Raw genomic sequence first — 20,442 nt, forward strand, 5'->3', positions numbered from 1 at the left:
TTGTGATCATTGTCAATTACACGCAGCTTTGAGCTTCAGTGAAAAGAAAAGGAGGTTGGTAGAGGCTGGAAGAAGTCAGGAAAGAAATGGGTAAGGGTCTGGAAGAGGACAGTGAAAGTGCAAAGGAAAGGTGGGAAGAGGCTATGTCAACATAGTTAAAATACACTGAATGTAGATTGAATGGAATGCTGTGCCTGACTATAAAGCTTTGGTAAAGAGGAGGGACTGGAAAGTAGCCTAAGGTTGGGAAAGATGGGTCGGTGGTTAAGAGCCCACACTGTTTTTGTACAGGACCTGAATTTGGTTCTCAGCACTGAGAAATTCGCAACTGCTTATTAACTCCAGCTCCAAGGTATCAGACACCCTCTCCTTGCCTCCAAAGGCACCCACATCCATTTCACATACCTGCACACACACACACACACACACACACACACACACACACACACACACCCATATAATTAAAAATCAAATGCCCTTTTTAAAAGGGAAAAGCAGTGGAAAGGCTTATACCTGTGCTGAAAGGTGGATATAGTTCATTCAACAGACACAAGAAACTAGGGCAAGGAATGAAGGACGGGGAGTCGATGTGTTCAGGCTTGAACATGTTGAGCTACATCCAAGGATGTCCCACACACTATGGAGTTCAGATAAACCAAGACAATCACAGTGTTCTGAACAGACAGTCGTTTTCTAGATTTAATTGAAAATTAAGAAAATCCTTGCAACTTTTTCCTACTTTACTTACTCTCTTAATTTGAATTAAAACAAATATACGTTGAGAAGCTACTGTGTGATCAGCCTTAGGATAGGATTTAAATAAAAAGAAAAGTAAATAAATAAAATACAGTGGCAACTTTAGGTACTTGCAAGCTTTAGTGAAAAATAGCTCCTTAACAGTGACACAGCCTACTGGGATGAGGGGAGCTACCAGAGGATGCTTTTGAGGAGACATGGATAAGAGGTTAGGGTTTACCCAGGCTCATTAATAAATTTAACCAATCTAATTTGGACTGACGTGTTGGCCTTCAAAGTGGTACCAGGCAAGTTATAAGGAACATTTTTCCCAAAATGTAGTCATAAAGACTAAATTCTACTAAAGAAATATAAGAAAGATATATTTCTTCTGTGGATGATATGCTGTTACTTTTTTGTTGGTGATTTTATTGGGGAACTTCTGTTAACTGATTTTGTACATTAATAAGGTATTTATGACCAACTCAAGATAGTGCTATGGTAAACATGGACATTTTATCTTAAGTTTTGAGAACACACACACACACACACACACACACACACACACACACACACACACGACACCTGTAGAGGTCAGAGGGTGACATTTGGGGACAGGCTCTTGCCCCCCACCTTGCTGAGGCAGTGTTTCTCTTGTTTCTGATGCTGTTCTTTCTACTCTAGGCTAGCTGCTTGGCAAATATATGGATTCTCCCTCTCAGCCCCCCATTTCACCTTAGAGTTGTTGAACTTACAGATCCATGCAACTGCATCTGGCTTGCTCAACATGTTCTGGGGATCTGAACTCAGGTTGTCAGCCATGTATGTACCGCAAGCACTTTAACCCAGTGACCCATCTTCCCAGGCTTAGTCCTGAGAGATTCTGAAAAAAACCCATCTACCCATCTGGAAAACATAAATGTAGAGAGTAGAGCACATTGATGGAGTCTAGTGTGCTTAACACTCAGACCACCTAGCAATGAAATGAAAACATAAGTCTACAGGAAGACTAGGTCAGGAATATTCATAGAAACTCTACTCACAATAGTCAAAATCTAGAAATCAGTACATATCCACCAATTTCTGAGTAGATAGCCATATTGTTATATATCCATATAAGCACTACTCAGTGATATAAAAGAAGAAACAGCTGAAACATGAGTAAGTCCCCAAAGTATTTTGTTGAGTGAGAGAAGTCAGGCAGATTGTATACTTGCAAGTGAAATTCTAGAAGACATAAAACTGTAGCTAGATATCATGTCCAGCATGGCATGGCATGTCCAAGGATGGATCTGACTGGGGTGGTGAGGAGATGGAGGAAGGACAAACACTTAGACATGCAGAAAAGCTGGGATCAGTTGGATCAGGCTCTCTGATGGAGGAAATGAAGCATCCTGGAAGCTCCTTATGATTATTATATAGAGTTGAACAGGGAGGTGGGGTTGCTGCATACAGTTGAACAAAGAGGTGGGTTATTACATACAGATAAACAAGGAAGAAGGGTTTATGGTAAACAGCTGGAGCAAGGAGACAGGTTTAGCTAATCTTAGTGGGAGCAGTCTCTGTAAGGAAGCAGGTCATAAATATCTAAGAGAAGACAGATATCATGGACATTTTCTGCACATGCTATTAACATCTTCACATGGATCAGAGGAAGGCTTTGTCATTCTCCTGAGCATCACCAGGTAGGGATGGGTGCTGAGGGATTGATTGCCTTTCTATATGCTGTGAATATGTGTTGCTCTCATTGGTTGATAATAAAGCTGTTTGGGCAATGGTGATGCAGAATGAGGTTAGGCAGTACAATCATACTAAAGATAGAGATGAAGAAGGGCAGGGTTGGGGCAGATGCAAGTCAGCTGCCCAAGGAGCAGTATGCCAAAGGACCAGTAAGCCATGGGCCATGTGGCAATGCATAGGTTAATAGAAATGGGTTAATTTAAATGTAAGAGCTAGTTAGTAATAAGCCTGAGCCATTGGCCAAACATTATAATTAATATAAGCATCTGTGTAGTAATTTGGGAAGTGACCAGCAGGTATAATCAGGAATATGGGACAGAAAGATCTGTGTCTGGTTACATATGGTGTTCCAATGTGCTGCACATACATCCACATAGAGCTTGAGAAAACTTTAAAAAAAAGGGTTCTAGAACACAAAAATGGAGCCAATAACAGCTTCCTAGTTGTGTCTTTCATGCAGGCCATGGTACAGGGATGCTGTGGCATGTGGGCTTGAGCTACAGTATGATGGGTTCCCGCAGTCTTATACAAGCCACAGTACAAGCACGCTGCATGGTGGATTTAGGGTTTCTGGTCATACAGACAAAAGGGGTTAGAGATACACAATAAGGACAGATTCAGACAAAAAGTCCTCTAAACAAGTCACAATATGTTTAAAAGATGTGCATAGGCTTGAAAGAGAGAAGAGAAAAAATATATAAAACCTTAGATTAAAAATATAGTTTTAAAATAATAAAATAAAAGTCCTTAGAAAAGGGAGTAAAGTAATATAAAGGAAATGAGCCATGTGAGGATGGAAAATTAACAGAGAGTCTGGATTATGTATGTTGTGTTTGCTTTGGATATTTTGACTGTTAATGAGCTAACTGCTGAGAGACATTTTATTATAAAAGGTACTGAATTAGTATCGGGCTTTAATGGTGCACGCCTTTAATCTCAGCACTTGGGAGGCAGAGTCAGGCAGATCTTTATGAGTTCAAAGTCACCTGGTTTTCAGAGTGAGATCCAGGACATGGAGAAACTCTGTCTTGAAAAACCAAAAAAAAAAAAAAAAAAAAGGTTCTGAATTAAACAAACCTATATATTTTAAAAATATCTTGATTCCAAAATTTAAGTCAAAAAGTATGTCACTTTGAAGTAGAGGTTATGTTTTTATTTCCACAGGAAATGAAAGGCTATGGATTCATTCTGGGTTAAAGAAAATCAAGTTTGATTGAGGAAGACCCCCTGAAATCCTGACTACAGACATGAGAAAATAAACCTAAAGTAACTTCAAGACACATAAAGTATATTTTACCTGCTCAGACATAAAAAAATTATCATTTACTGTCTTATGTACAATGCACAGTTTATATTTGTATTAATACAGAGATGTATGTTACCTTTAAAAGTTTATATATTTTCAGAGCAAGGGGACCAGGCACCAATGAAAGCAACAGCCCAAATGATCCAGCATCCAGAACAGCTTCAAGGCCACTGGCTAAGATGATCCAGCCTCACAAAATACTACAGCCAAGACTTAAAAATTATCTTAAATTTTCTCAGGGTCCCAAAAAGATTACCAGTGCCCACCAACCAACAGGAAGTAGTCTAGAGAACTATGTTCATGATCCCAAAAAATAGATTATGGATGTTTGTCTTTGTTTAGGGGATTGGTTATAAATTGTTATTGATCATAGTCAATCTCTTTCTAAAGAAGAAAGGTGGATATGACATGGAAATGATGGGAAAAAGAATAGATTATTGTGATAGAAAAATGGGTAGATTATTGAATCTACTTTAATCCAAAAAAACAACTGTTAACCTCAAAATATTTTACATTGGTATAGATTTTGGTTTATTGATACAAATTTAAAGTCAATTTTGTTATACTGTATGTATATTTCTACTCTTGTTTAAGGCATTGTGTTTATGTAGCTCATTTAAAAATGTAATATATAATTAAAAATACAGATTAATAGTTAGTCATCTATAATAGTCAAACTTATGTTAGTTAGGTTTTCTAGGTATATAAAGATATATTTCAATTAGATAAGTAATCTTCAAACACTTCAAAGACCTACAGAATATGGCATTTAAAATGTTTTAATAATATAAGGCTTTTCATGACAGTGAGGCATGTCTGCTCCTGGCAGTACCAATTTACTCTTAAGAGGATGATGGACACTGAAGACACTCCATAAGGAGTTTGTTTTCTTTTTGGCAAAACTGGCCTATTGGGCAAGAAACTGCCCTTGCCTTGTCTGCTAACAGTAAGTATGTGGTCCAATCTGGACAAGCAGGACATGAAGAAAAGCGACTGCTGAACTTTGCCAAAACAGGGTATGACAGTCCTTCAAAATTGCCTGCTTCTGAAAAAAGTCTGTCAAATATTCTAGGTCTATAAGCCAAAGTTGGATGCCCCACCATTTTACAGAAAAACTTTGGGTGACTATCCAGACAGCCTGATGTCACTGTCATTAGGCAACATTACATCCTTCTGGAGTCTTTGACAGAGTTGAAGACTAGATAGTTATAATTATAATTTCCATTAGTTATGATAAAATGTAAACTAGATATAAAACTTTAAACTCACCAAGATAAGATAATTAAGTTTTTCTCTGATTTTTGTCAAACACAAATATACTAGATACCGTAACTGTAATTCTTGCTTGGTAACTGTTTTGTTATATGTAATTTTACTATGCTGAAGTTAAAACCTTCCTTTTTTTTTTTTTTTTTTTTTTTTGTATATGAAGATATTTATTTATAATTATACAAATTTGTTCTATATTTAAATAACATGAGAACTGATATGATTCACATTAACTACAAGCAAAAAGATACAAAACTAAATTTTGGAAAAATATAAAAGGTAAATATAATGATCTATACAAAGAAAATAGACAAATATGGTAACTCTGTACATCCCCAAATGATAAATTATACTCCCCTTCCCAGAATGTTTATATGTTACTATATATAGTAAGAGATTTAACACATGAGTATAACATTATTTTCTCTATATGTCTATTTTTATTTTCTCTAAGCAAGCACCTCAGTGTTTTGTAACTCATAGCTTTAAAATTTCTTTCAAGGCTCAGTATCAAAGTAATTTCTAGTTATTGATGTTTCTTGTTAAAGACATCAAAACATACTGAAAATCTCTGACCAGGTTTACCTAAGTGGAGTCAGTGAGAAAAGAAAGAAAATAATTTTGGAAGTATATATTTTCCAAGAATTTTATAATTAAAACCTTCCTTTTTGATTAGACAGAAAAGGGAAAATACTGAGGGATTGTCTTTCTGTATGCTGTAAATATGTGTTGCTCTCATTGGTTGATAATAAAGTTGTTTTGCCAATGGTGAGGTGGAATAAAATTAGGCAGTACAATCAAACTAAAGATGGAGATGAAGAAGGGCGAAGTCGGGGCAGATGCAAGCCAACTGCCCAAGGTGCAGGATGTCAAAGGACTGGTAAGCCATGGGCCATGTGATGATGCATAGATTAATAGAAATGGGTTAATTTAAATGTAAGAGCTAGTTAGTAATAAGCCTGAGCCATTGGCCAAACATTTACAATTAATATAAGCCTCTGTGTAGTAACTTGAGAAGTGACCACAAGGTATAATTGGGCTTATGGGACAGAAAGTTCTACCTTTGGTTACAGAAAGGGTTTTGCCACTCCCATGGGTCTGAGGCTACGGTCCCTGACATGGCAATGTCAATAACATTCACTCAGGACTTCATTACTCAGAGCTTCCTCCACGCCTCATGATTGGAAGTAGAAGAGCATTTCTTGCCAGTAGGAAGAGAGATAAAGAAATAGACTACAAAGAAGGCCCATTGTGTGATAAAAACAGTCTCTGCCATGGTTGGAGTAATGGTTACTGCATATGTTTTCAAAGTTCACTCAACTACACACTTAAATTGATAATTTATTACTTACATAAAGAGGCTCTGGCTGTCCCAGCTAGAAACTACCCATGACCTCCTGGGAGCTGCCAGAGCCAGATCTATCTCAGCTTCTGGCTCCCAAGAACTCACTGCCTCAGAGCCTGTCATACCATGGCTGCTACAGAAGAATCCCATAATGCACTCCCCCTGCGACCCAGAGATTCAGATTCTGCTGCTAATACAACCCCAGTGAAGATTAGACTGTAAGGGACTTGATGACTCTTAGTTGGGATACAGGCTCTTGGCTATTCTGCTTTGACCAGCTTCCCAAAAGGACTCTTTTCTCAACATTTAAAATCAGTTTCTCTATGGCTAACTGACTCTGTGGTGGTGAGATCTTGCTTTTGTTATTACACCATAAATAATGATGCCCAGGTTCTGGAATCTGAGAAGCAAAGAAAGGGTCCTAACCTTAAAGGAGTCTTTACTGGAGCACAGACATGCAACATTCAGACCTGTGCAGGAATCTCAATTCTCTATCACCAGGCAAAACCTTTTCCTTCACCTCACTGACACTGTCACAAGAATACAAATCTGAAATTCTGAATAACTTAAGTTGCATTTTCAGAATTATAGTTGCTACTAATAAAGATTTATACCGGAATGTCTATAAAACATTTTTGCATATTTTGTATTATATTAAGTAAATGTAAATTCAGTGGGTGTCTATGATGAGCCCAACACATGCAAGCTATCTGGTGGACACCATCTCATCTAATTCACACACTAATTCTGCTAGCGACACGTCTTTATAAAGATGCCAGTGACATGCCAGTTTCTTTGGAGGTAAGTTCTCTAAAGCCCAGAAACTAAATAGCCCATTATTTAGCATTTGACTAGCATAGATCTGCTTCTAAAATCATTTGAAATATACTTATGAAATCTGGAATCCTCACTTGAACTGTAGACTAAAGCTTGGTTAGAATTTGTATTTCTCTGAGCTTGAGTCCTTTGCCAGACACTTTGTGGCTGTGTGCAGACCTAGACAAGTGGGTTTCTATATAAGTTAGTTTCCTTGATTCATAATGAAGAAACTAGATTCTATATTATTGTACTTTGAAATGATTTTTAAAATATTCATAAAATTAACAGAGTGTCAATTGTTGGCATGATTTCTAGCTCTAAAGGGATACACACAAATTTCTCTTCTGTTCAGATTGACTTTCCACACTATGGGTCCTATTGTGCCCTTGAATTTGTCTTCCATTCATTAGTGTGGTGAACATTTTAATGGGGGAAAATATATGAAGCTTCAGGTTTTAATGAGTCTATGAGGACCATCTCAACAGATTCATGTTCTCTCCTTCTAACTATTCTAAAAATGGCCGCCTGACCAGAATGTCCTCTGCTAGAAACCATGTCCTCCTCCTTCACTCACTTGCTCTGGATACTTGCTGCCGGTGATCTCCGCTACAGTGTTGAAGGAATCAGTATCTGGGTAGGTCTTTGCTCCCATCTCCAGATGAATGACAATTTTGTTTCCACGAGAAGCCATTCGTGACATCATTTCTGCATCTTCCACTGTGATACAGGCTGTTGGAATCTTGGGCACACCATCTTGATATTCCTGAATACCTGTGTGAGGACTTGAGAAAATGCACCACCAGATTACCTTAAAAGTGAAAACTTATCCAAAGACCTTATATATTGACCCAGACTTTTACTGATGCATGTGTAGAGTAGAAACATTTGATTTTTATATGAATATAACTTTTAATTTTGATAAAACTGCATAAATCTAAGTTTAATAATTATGCCATTTAAAAGGTTACATTTTTTTTTGTAGTTTGGATAATTCTAATGTGGCAAATTGGCATAATCTCTTCAGGATAGTGACAATACTGTCATAACCAAGAGTAACCAAAAAAAAAAATGAACACATCTAGAGAAGATAAGGGAGCCTTTGAAACCCATCAAGGTTATAGACAAGATTCACATTTGTGACAGGAAACCGGTTCAGATTCTCTCAGCTCTATAGTTACTTCCTAGCACGGCCACCCCATCCATACAAACACAAAGAACAGAATATACAACCATGTGATGCTGTAGAAAGTTACATTGAAAAAACAGTGAAACAACCAAAAAATATTTGTGTTACTATGAAGAAATACTGATTATTTTGTCAGAAGAAGAGGAAATGTATTATATTTATGGCACTAAAGGAGACAATTATCTGTGATGGTTCATCTGTATGTATTCATGTCTGCATTTGTGGATCCACATATGTGTGGGCACACATGGATGTGGGTATACAACTGTACATGTGCATGTATATGTACATATGGAGGTCAGAAGTTGATATTAGGTATTTTTATCTAGTGTTCTTTGCCTTTTTACTGAGTCAAGATCTCTTGATGAAGAATGCAAAACTTGCTGATTCATCTAATCTAGCTAGCATACACCTGAAGGTCACCTGTTTCTGCCTCCTGAGGTTCTAGGATAACAGGCAGGCAGGCTGCATTTACCCAGCTTTTATATGGGTCCTGGGAATCCAAGCTCTGATCCTTATACTCTCAGGGCAAGCACTTTGACCCCCTAAGACATATCCTCAGTCTCTATGATAGTAAGTTTTCAACTTGCTAGAAGAGATACCTAAAAGGTTAATAAGGGGCACTTCTGAGTGTGAGATCTGAATGCAAACAGTATCACACAAAAGCTGGGGCCCATATAAGATTAAAGAGAAGTAAGCCCTTTTCCACAGACATTCTCTGTGTCATGGCAGCCATATACTGAAAGCCTTTGTCATGTGCTCCTCCATCCTCCATCATAATAAATCTGATATAGCTTCACCATAAAGCAATGGTTACAGCCAATCTTGGACTAAAACCATAAAATAGGAGCCAAAATAATTATTTTCTTTTTAAAACCCATCTCAGGTATCTGTAATGGTGACTGAAACTCTGAATAACTCAGAAAATTAGTATGATCAAGATGCTAAAATCAAACAGTGTTTAACACATATACAATGTTCCAAAAACTCCACAATGAAAATAAAATCCAATGGAAGAGCAAGACTCAATAGATACTTTTCCAAAGAAGGTAGAACAATGAGTAGTAAGAATATGGAAAAATTAGTACACATCCTTTGTCAACAGGGGAATGCAATTCATAACCATGAGGTAATGCTACCTTACACTCACTAAAGCAGGAGCTTTGAGGGAAAAGACAGATGGAAACTAGTCCTGAGGAGGATGTGGGGAAGATGGGATACTCACTGCTGTGGCAGGGAGGTAAATGGCAACCTATTTTGGGAAACAATTTACAGTTCCTCAAAAACTAGGCATGTACTTAGCATCTGTGAAGTATCCACAGCTGCCCATGGGTTTGAAAACTTGGGCCCCAGCTTGTGGTGCTATTGCAGGAGGTTGTGGAAACTTTGGGACTGTGGTTATACAGCTGAGTGGATCACTGTGGATAGTCCTTGGAGGTGATACCCACGTTAGGTTCAAGTCCAATCTCACTGCTTCCTGATCTGGCAGACAAATGAGGAACTTCCTCCTATAAGCTCTTGTCTCCATGAGTTCCAGCATGCCTTCCCTGAAGTTGCTTTGGTCAGTTATTTTGTCCCAGTGCCAAGAAAAACACTAATACACGATATGACTCAGTGACAAGTGAACCAAAAAACCCATCCACTCAAAATTTTCACAGCAGCATTCTTCTTTGCTTTTCATTTAGGTTTTAACCATAATCTGGACTTTACTTTGTATTAAATATAGATTTTTTATACAGCATATAGAATCATTATTCTTAACAGTCAAAAAGCACTTGGTAGATATACCTAATATCCATGGGTAAATAATATGTGGTATATCCACACTGTGGAATATTATCCAACCATTTAAAATGATATTTTAGTACATGTTGCAACAAAGATAAACTTTGGAAACATTATCCTAAGTGAGAGAAGATCCAAATAAACACATGTTGTAAGATTCTACTTATATGACATGTCCAGAGCAAACATGTCTATGAAGGTAGAAAATACAATGTAGTTTGTTTATACATGGTGGATAAGAGGACAATGTGAGTAAATACTAGCGGGTACAAAGTTTCTTTGGGGTGATAATGAAAATGTTATAAAATTAGTGACAGTGGCTGCACAACCCTGTGAACATATCAAAATGACAGCATTAAGCAAGCTGGAGATAGATTTCATAACTTTTGGATTATATGCAAGTAAAACATCCATTTATAAAAATCAAGCCATAAGTTCCAGATTTTCAAGGACAGAATCTTAGTATTTTTCTCATTGAAAAATTATGTTTCTGTATACCTAGTTTATAAGATTTATGATAATATACACAGAACTTAAAATAAACATATAAAAATGAAATTTGAAAGCTGCAATCAGGCCCCCAAATCTCATTAAATTTCTTGTGCATCTTACAAAAGTGATATAATTTGAAGACACCTGAATAGTTTCCACATAGCTCCATAAAACACATGCCATGTTTAAGCAAGTAAGTTTGAAATTTCCCACCTAATTTCCACACATACATTTAATGTCTTTAAAGCTAATCACTCTGACTAGCTCTTTCTAAAGACACCAGCTCTTTACATTGATGAAGATTTTGAATGTACAGGGCTCACAGCAGTCCCAGAGAGCAGTTGCCTGCTGATATGGAAAGTACATGATAGGAGGATGGACTTGTCTCCAGGAGGAAAATGTTGAGTTTTATAGGTGCAAATAACACATAGACTAATACATTCAGAGCACTTGGAGCTTGGGACTGTTTCTGAAGAAAGGATCTGATCATGAGAATGGCATGCAGACTGAGCTTTTGAAGCTGCAGGCTCTTGTGTCTGAACTTCTAAAAATGTGTTTATTAGAGATGCTATTAAAGAAATACTTACTCTGTTTAGCAGAAGGTCTTGTTTGGTTTAAAAAGCAATTTAAAAGTAACTCTCTTGGAATAATTACAATTGGCTTTATTGTATTTTTTTTTCTTTTTAGATCTAGCACCTTAAAAGTAAATTCATCTCAGACTTTTAAACTGTCATTAACAATAGTAAAAGTAATTTCATTTAAGACTTTTATACTGTCATTAACTACACAAAAGCACAAAAGTTTCAACCATGTAATTTCACAAAGGGAATAACCAAAACAGTCTCTCTCTCTCCTGAGTTAAGAACAAAAGACCTGCCCAGGAGAGAAGTGGGGTGGGGGTGGGGGCCACTTTTTATTCTCAGCTTCTGCAGTTCAATTGAAAGGGCAGAAAAAGTCAGATTCCTAAATCTATTCCACAAGGAAAAGAGCTGCATTGGGGTGTGTTCCCAATAGACATGATCAGTATCTTAAGCTTTACAGACCCCAGTGAGGAGACAGTTTACAAGCAGAGGTTCAGAGACAATTGTCTTCCCAAACAGAACAAGGCAGCCAATATGGCCAGAGTGTGAAAAGAAGGAAGATGGTCAGAATGCTAAGAGGAAAAAGCAACTCTGAGTTTTAATATCCATAGCACATAGGAACAACTTCTAGCTTCTTTCTCTAAAATACAAAAATACAGAGAAGATTCGAGGACAGCATGAAGTAGCTCCCTGTGAAACCAAAGAAGAAAATTTTTAAATAGCCAAAATTTTACACTTCACATTTTGACATTTAAAAAGTCTGACATAAATATTAATTTTTAATGTAATATGTAACTCAAACTCAACATCACAAAACATGTTTTCCATTTGACTTTGTTTCTCATACAGTTTTGTTTATTTATACTTGTTTCATCAAATTAATTTGGTTCCCCTCTCATTTTTCTTCTAATATAACATATCTGTCGCTGTATTAATCAAAATGAAGACTTAGAATAATACATTATCAATGTATGTGGTTTATTTAATAATGATGATGAAAGTGATAAAGATATAAGAGACATCAAAATCATTTGGCTGGTGTCAACTATAACCTTAGCCAAATGTCCTGTGTGATCAACTATCCAGTGTTTTCTGTGTCAGCTCTAACAGAAAAACCCTGTAACTAATTAATTAGACTGAAGGGCACCTCAATATCAGTTAACTGGGTGTATTAATACAGGCCTGTAATCCCAGGGAGGGGACTAGGAAGTCAGGCAGCAGCCCTATTTGTGTTAAATAGCAAGACCATGGGTAGATCAATGATAGACAATAGAGAGATAGATAGGTAATGATAGATAGGCAGATGATAGATGATAGATAGATTGATTGATTGATAGATGATTGATGGTAGATAGGCTGGTGATGGACAGACAGATAATGGTTAACTCGGACCACTGCCATTTCATTTAGTAACAGCCTAAATTTCCATTGTAAATTATCCTAAGGGCCCATGTCTTCTTACCACAACAGAATTGACCTTATAACTCATAGCATGTGGTACTTCTTGGTTTTTTGGCTAACATCAAGTGAAGACATTTGAAAATTTTAACACTCATTATTCATTAAATTTAAAATAAAAACTGAATGGAGCTGGGGAGATAACTCAATGAGTAAAGCTTTACCTATCCAAACATAAAGACCTTAATTCAAATCCCCAGAACCCGTACAAAGCCTGACATAGAAGTATGTGTTCGCAATTCCAATTCTCCTATGGGAGGCAGAGACAGGAGAATCTCCAGAAGCTAACAGCCCACAAACAAGATGGAAAGAGAAGAACAACTCTGACATGCACATGCAAGTCATAGCACATATGCACCTACACTCCCACAGGTTAATGTATACATACACACTCACATTTTATATGCTTGCAGAAAGAGAGAGAAAGAGAGAGACTTGAGGAAAATAAATATAAAAGAAAGCATCAATTAAGCACTTACAAAGGAAACACCAGAGCTCTGTTTTCAATGCATAATCTACTGGGTATGACCCTAAGAAAGCTTATCAGGTGAAGAGAGAAGACACCTGGTTAAGTTGGGGCCTATTTCCCTACTGGGGGATTTGTACATACACTAGTCTCTCATAGGCACTGAAAAATAACAGAACTGGGAATCTTGCTTCACTAAGCATTTCTTAAGCCCCACTGGACATGGAAAGTTTTTCTCTCACACACATCTTCCATCTGGTAGAGAAATGGGTTTGTGAAATATTGATTTATCCTTTTGTAAGAAGGACTAATACAGTAGTATAGCTCATGGCATCCCAGTTCAGTCTACTAAAACAATGCAAGACAGAGTATTTCCCATCTATCTTATGTAGAGACCTCCTCACTTGCTCTCCCTATCAGAAAGGAAGATCCAAAGCTGTGCTGTGGAACATCTTCTGAAATGTGACCATGATTTCATTCTTTCCTCAGCACCTGCCATTCCCCACAAGTCCCACTCTACTCCACGGCACACACGGACTTCTTACTCAACAGAAGGTGCCTTTTCTTCTCCAGCATGGACCCTCCAGGTGATAATAGTTGGACATATTGTTTCAGGTTCAGTCAGATGGCTCTTCCTACAAACCTTCTGCAACCAGCTAGGTAGCATTGGAGATGCCCTTCCTCTACATCCCTTCCTGGATTGTACTGTAGCCACGCGCCTTAAACAGCATCACTAGTATGTGCTTATCAAAAGTCAAGGCCATGTCTAATTCTTCTTTCTATAAAGCAAGAATTTATAGGATCAACCATACTTTAAGTTTTTATAGATGATTGATGATATCTTTGTGTTCAACAAATATATTCATGCTGAATGTATTTGATAATAAAAATATCCAAAAATTTCAATAAAGTGCTTTTAGTAAAATGACAATACTTTATAAGATTTTTAAATAAAAAGACAAATCATCAAAACCTATTACTAATAAATATGGATTACAGATAAAAGTTATTTAAAAACGCTGTAAAATGTCCAAAAAGGAAAAAAATAAACTATACAACACATATTAATATAATCACAGATCTTTAAAATGTAAAATGTAAGCAAGGATGAAATACTTGAAATGAATTTAAATAAAATTCTAAAAAAGATGGGTCTAAAGAATGGCTTAGTTTTTAAAATGCTGTGTGCAAGTATAGAACCTTTAGTTTGACCCCAGAACCCATATAAAAAAGCCAGATGCAGCAAAGCACACTTGTAATCCAGTGCTGGGAACGCACTGACAGGAGGATCCTTGGACTTGCTGGGTAGCCAATCTATCCTTCTAGCTCTAGATTTAATAGGAGATCCTGTCTCACAAAATAAGATAAATAGCAGTATGAGGCCCACACCTGACATCAACCTTGGTCATTCACAAACATATATACACACACGGACACAAACAAACAATCGTTTCCAGATACACCTTCAAAATAAAATAAAATCCCATTAAATTTTTTTTAGATATATTTATTTTACATGTGTTTTGCCTGTGTGTGTGTGTGTGTGTGTGTGTGTGTGTGTGTGTGTGTGCACCATGTGTGTGTCTGATGCCTGTAGAAGCCAGAAGAAGGTATCAGATCTACTAGAACTGGAGTGAGCCACTATGTAGGTGCTGGGAATTTAATCTGGGTCCTTTTCAAGAACAGCCAGTGCTCTTATTTGCTAAGCTATTTCTCCAGCCCTAAAATTTCATTTTTCAAAGAATCAAAAATATAGGCTGAGAATATAGTTGAATGATAGAACATTTACCTGGTAAACGCAAGGCTCAGAATTCAAGTCCCAGCCTTGAAGAAAACAAACCAACCAGCACATGATAACAAAACAGCACACAGAAAGACTGAGACCTACATAGCTAATCAAAACTTATTGCAAAGAAAGTTTTGTTTTGTTTTTTAAATACTTTATGAATCAATACCTGGATTCTACTTAGCAAGTGGGAGGAATAACTCTAGCATATGTCCTCCAGCCATTCGTAAGTGCTTTCCTCTACAAAAGTTGAAAAGCTCTGAGCCCATTTCCAGATTCCTCACGTGGACCTCTTGCAGGAGTTAGTCCTGTGATATGGTATTCACAGTAAGATTCTGGCAGAAGTAAAGAGAGAACATATTCCTACACAAATATCAAGGCAAAGGTTCAGAGATGGAGCTCTGTCCTTCTGTGGTGGTTTGAATAAGAAAGGCTCCCATACACTCATACAGTTGAATGCTTGGTTACCAGGGATTGGAACTGTTTGAAAGGATTACAAAAATTAGGGGGTGTGGCCTTGTTAGAAGAAGTGTGTCATTGACTTTGAGGTTTCAAAAGCCCACATCAGGCCCAGTCTCCCTTCTCTCTGCTTGTGGATCAGGATGTAGTTCTCAGATATTGCTCGAGCATCTGCCTGCAAGGCGCCATCCTCTCTGCCATGATAATAATGGACTAAACCTCTGAAATGCTAAGCAAGCCCCTAACTAAATGCCTTCCTTTATAATGGCTGCCTTGGTCATGGTGTCTCTTCACAGCAACAGAACAGTGACTGAGACAATTCCTTTCTTTTCTTACTTAGATAAGAGTAGAAGCCTGAAGGACCAATAGCTGTCTGTGTCCACATGTCAGCCAGCACAAGTTTGAGGGTATAGATGGAAAAACAGAGAGAATGAGCCTGAGCTTCTCACAATATAACAAATCAGTCACCTACCATGATTTTCTGTGAAGTATTAAGCTCCTATTTTTCTAAGCTGCTGTGGTGGATAAAGTTATGTGTCAACTTGACTGGCCACAAAGTGCTCTGGTCCAACATTCAGGCATGTCCATGGAGGTGTTTTGTGAAGACACTACTGCTGCAATCAGAACACTAAATATACACATTGTCTTTCCCAGGGTGGCTTGACCTAGTGAGTTAACTGAGGACATGGACAGATCAAAATCTGAAAGAGAAAGCTTCAGATGACTTCAGATAAACCAAACCTCAGCTAGCATGCTCTCAGGTGGCATGACTCAGTCTCCACAGTCTGCTCTGTCTATATAGAGATCCCTCAATATATAGCAAACCTTATAAAAATATTGGTTATTTTGCCAAGAGATTCCTTGGCACTTTGGTAGAAAAAGAAAGATGCAACAAGATGTTTGTTGTATCTCCATGTATAAATGTGAAAATCTAGAAGAAATGAAACAGAGGAATCACATACCAGGTAGCAGTGGAATGAAAGAATTCTGTGTCCTGAAACAACTAAAAACCATTAACCATGCAGATGAAAGAACATTAAGGGGAAATAGTGAAATATAAGAACTGTACACACTATACACATGATAAAGAACTAATAATGAATTTACAGAGACAGAAACATAATTATCATTAATTTGGGTCTTCAAAACCCCACAGTCATTCTGTTGAAGCAAATGGTAGCATAACCAATAAGCTGAATTAAATTCTTGAAAGTATGTGCCTGTGTCACAACTGGTAAGGAGCCTAGAAGATGGTAGAGAGATAGCATGTGCTTCCAGTAACAATGGAAGCCTTTACATTCTAGTACACAGGTATTTGAGCAACTGTGGCAAATTAACAGAAAAAAATGTCTGCTGAAATGATCTTTTCTTCTGCCATGAGTTACATGATATGCTTGTAGCTGATTCCTTCTGCAGTGCCAGGCCACCAGTGTGCCATCTATGAAGAATCAGAGCTACTGTTTTCTTGGTACCAGTCACAACTGAATATTAGGGTTATCCATATACAGCTGATATTATTTTAACTGCTTTTTTATGTATGTGTCTCTCAGTTCCTGATATATCTTTAGTCTTCTGATCTTTCAAAAATCATATCTGGCAATCTCTCTGTCCCACACAGCTATACTTCAGGACTTAGATTGATTTTTGAAGAGATGGATGGCACAGTCAAAAAAAAAATCTAGGAAGTAGTTCATAACTACAAAGAGGAAAACTGATGCATACAAACAGAATCAGGTGTCACTACCAGTATACCATAGATGTGCTGAAATGATACATAGCCACAAAACAAAAATGGACTTTCTTTTAAAACATTCTTCCTTTTGATACATTTTATTTTTGGATAAGGAGATCTTGCTCAGTTGCCCAGTCTTGCCATGAACTCCTGGCTTACGTGACTCTTCTGCCTCAGCCTGTATGTAGCTAGAACTATAGTATGCACCATGGAACCTTAGCATTTTGCTTTTTTTGAGTCACAGTTTTGTTACCAGGCCTTTTCTCATTATGAACTAGCCTTTAACTCAAATATGCAATGACTTTTGCATACCACATATTTACAGAAGGGTGATATTATTCTCCCATGTATCCCTTAACACATACTAGCTCATAAAAACAAAATATGCAAATATATGTTAGGATTTCTGATGAACAGTCCCACCAGTTAATGACAATAAGAGCTCAATCTATTGAGTGTTTGCTATATGCATGCCACTGCTTTGTATTTTCTATGCACTGGTTCATTCATCAGTATTACAACCCTATGAGATAAGGGTTTTTATTGCCTCATTTTAGGAAATTAAAACACAGAGGGATCCACAGTACAAAACCTGGAAGTTAACAGTGCTAGAATTAAAACCTAGAATCAAGCTTGTGTCGTGCTCTTATTCTTTCTTTAGTTACAGTGGATTGTAAAGATGGGGAGGAGAAGGATTACGACAACTGATAACAGCAATAAAGATAATTACTATCTACTGGATATTTGTGACATACAATGAGCTAAGCATCTTCACATACTACTTTAATGTTCATATTAATTCTGAGACAGGTACCAAAATACTCATTTCTGAAGTATACTGACAAACACAGAATCCATGAATACATTAAATACCTCAAACTTAAGAAATGGTGAACATTGAAGCCAGGTTTTATTCTTATATGTTTAAGGGAATCTATTCAGACCTGAAATCCTTAACAGTCCTTTGACAGAGATTGAAAGAATACTATAGTGCCTCAAAGTATGGTGTGTGGTCATTCTCATCACCACCTCTATTGTGTGCACATTCATATTCAAGTGCCACACAGCATTGCTTTTGACTACATATTTTATACCTATTCTGCATCTTTGCTTTTCCAAATCATCAGCTCCATGAGAACAAAGACATTATTGCTTTCATATATTGAGTGTCCACAGCACAATTTTTGCTCCATAGTCATGCTTTTGGAAAACATGTATTAAATTTGCCAACCTGTGGCCTCTCGCATTACTGTTCATCATAGAATCATCTCCTTTAGTTTTATTTTCATCTATTATCCAGGCAAACATTCCCATTTACCAATCTTGGGTCAAAATAGCACAGAGTATTCACTAGAATAGATTGCTGACTTCAGCCTCCAGAATGATTGAGAAGATAAGTCAGAGAACTTTTATTTCCAACAAACTCCCAAGGATACTGGTCCACAGTGTTGGAGAGTTGGAACCTTTATTCAAAAATGGGTCTATTGGAAGGCAAAACCATGTCCATGGAAAAAGATTGTTCTCCTTAGGCAATCATGCCTATAAAATCACACATCAACATGCACTGGTACACTACCATGCACCCATCACTAATGGAAGTGCCAGGAAGTAATAAGGTCCAGCTCTTAAGAAATTGACACACACATGATTTCAAGTAAGACTATTGTTATAGACAACAAGCATACCAACAATCCTACTCAAATTCACATAACAGAATGTTGGCCCTCTATAGCCATCACTGTGGTAGGCTGCACAGTCATTGCAGTTATGACTCATTTCTGTACATATTTTGAGAACTTTCCCCCAGAATTGCCTTCAGAACATTTGGCAGCATTCCAAATCATGTAAATGGAGGCAAAACTGGTGCTTAAAAAATGAATTGATTTGTTGAAAGAGTGAAAATGAATGATTTGTAGTTTAAACCAAGAAATGTCATAAAAATAAGTCTAGTTTTAAATTTTTGGCCCATTGATAGATTCTAAAGACAATTTCAAAAGAGAACTATCAGACACTTCACGTCAGTGGCACCTGTGTTGGAAGCGTGTTTAGACTTACAGAAGTCATCCAAACAGCAATACTGACTAGATGTGTACATTCTAGTCTGTTTGTTTTAAAATACATTAAAAATCATTTACTAAAACAGTATTTTTTAAAGTAGCTGCTCTTCCAGATGACCTGGGTTCAATTCCCAGTACCCACATGACAGCTTACAGGTATCTGTAACTCCCTCTTGTGGCCTCCATGAGCACATGTCTATGCCTACATATGATACAGGCAAAATATCCACACACATAAATACATGCACAAATTTTTAAGTGTTAACAAGCTAAAAACTTGGTAATAGAGAAACTGGTATAAATTATGATGTTCAATTTTAATGCAAAATTTCACAGTCATTCAAATGTTAATTATGAGGCATAGGAAATAATGTGAAATTTTTCTAGATAATAAAGGGAAATGCCAAGTTGCATGTAAATCATGGTAAACAAATGAAATTTTGTGCATAAGGAACAAAAAAATAAGGTATACTAGAAACAGTTTTAGATACAGGAAATGACAGATTATTTTTCTTTTGAACTTGACAGTAAAGGCCAAATAGAGAACAGACGAGTCATTCCAGGTAACTGAAGCGACACAAAACCTTATCTGGAAGAATGTTTAACGTTCAAGAAAATGATTAACACATGTTTCAAAATATTATATACATTCAGGCCTCAATTTTGTATAAATGTAAATGTTTACAGTAAAATATGTATGGAAAAACATGATATTTCTTAGGTGATGGAATCATGAATGATTTTTATGTTCATTTTTTTCTTTTCTATGTTTTCTAAATTTATGTGAAGACTAAATGTTACATTTATAATCAGAAAATATGAAACATTTGAAGCTAAAAACATGAATCTATATATGTGATATGTGATGTTCTTTAAAAAGAATTTTATTTTTATGTGTGTGTGTGTGTGTGTGTGTGTGTGTCTGTCTGTCTGTCTGTCTGTTTGCCTGCCTGTCACGTGTGTGCAGCTGCCCATTAGAGGCCAGAGAAGAGTGCTGAATCTACTGAAGTTGGAGTGGTAGGCAATCATGAGGCCCCTGATCAGGGTGCTGAGAACCAAACCTCTTGAAGAACAGTCAGTGCTCTAATAACTGAGGCATTTCTCCAGCTCCTCTATGATGTTCTTAATCTGAAAAAGAAAGCAGTCAGGTGTGGTGTATGGCTGCAGCTCTGGGAGGCTGCTTGGGGGAGCTGCAAGCTTTAGAACAGCCTGTGTTCTACAGAGCA

The 20,442-nt window shown here is 37.1% G+C and overlaps 1 protein-coding gene across 3 annotated transcripts in view; it reads right to left on the reverse strand.

Moving 5' to 3' along the window:
• Positions 1 to 20,442, reverse strand: part of Cpq (carboxypeptidase Q) — a 454,961-nt gene that overhangs the window by 262,245 nt on the left and 172,274 nt on the right. For all 3 annotated transcript variants that reach the window (XM_059247593.1, XM_059247594.1, XM_059247595.1), the window contains exon 4: positions 7,789 to 7,996. In XM_059247593.1, coding sequence (XP_059103576.1) covers positions 7,789 to 7,996 — 208 coding nt within the window. The remainder of the gene's footprint in view (positions 1 to 7,788; positions 7,997 to 20,442) is intronic.

Source organism: Peromyscus eremicus, chromosome 20 (assembly GCF_949786415.1).
Source record: "Peromyscus eremicus chromosome 20, PerEre_H2_v1, whole genome shotgun sequence".
Taxonomy (NCBI): Eukaryota; Metazoa; Chordata; class Mammalia; order Rodentia; family Cricetidae; genus Peromyscus; species Peromyscus eremicus.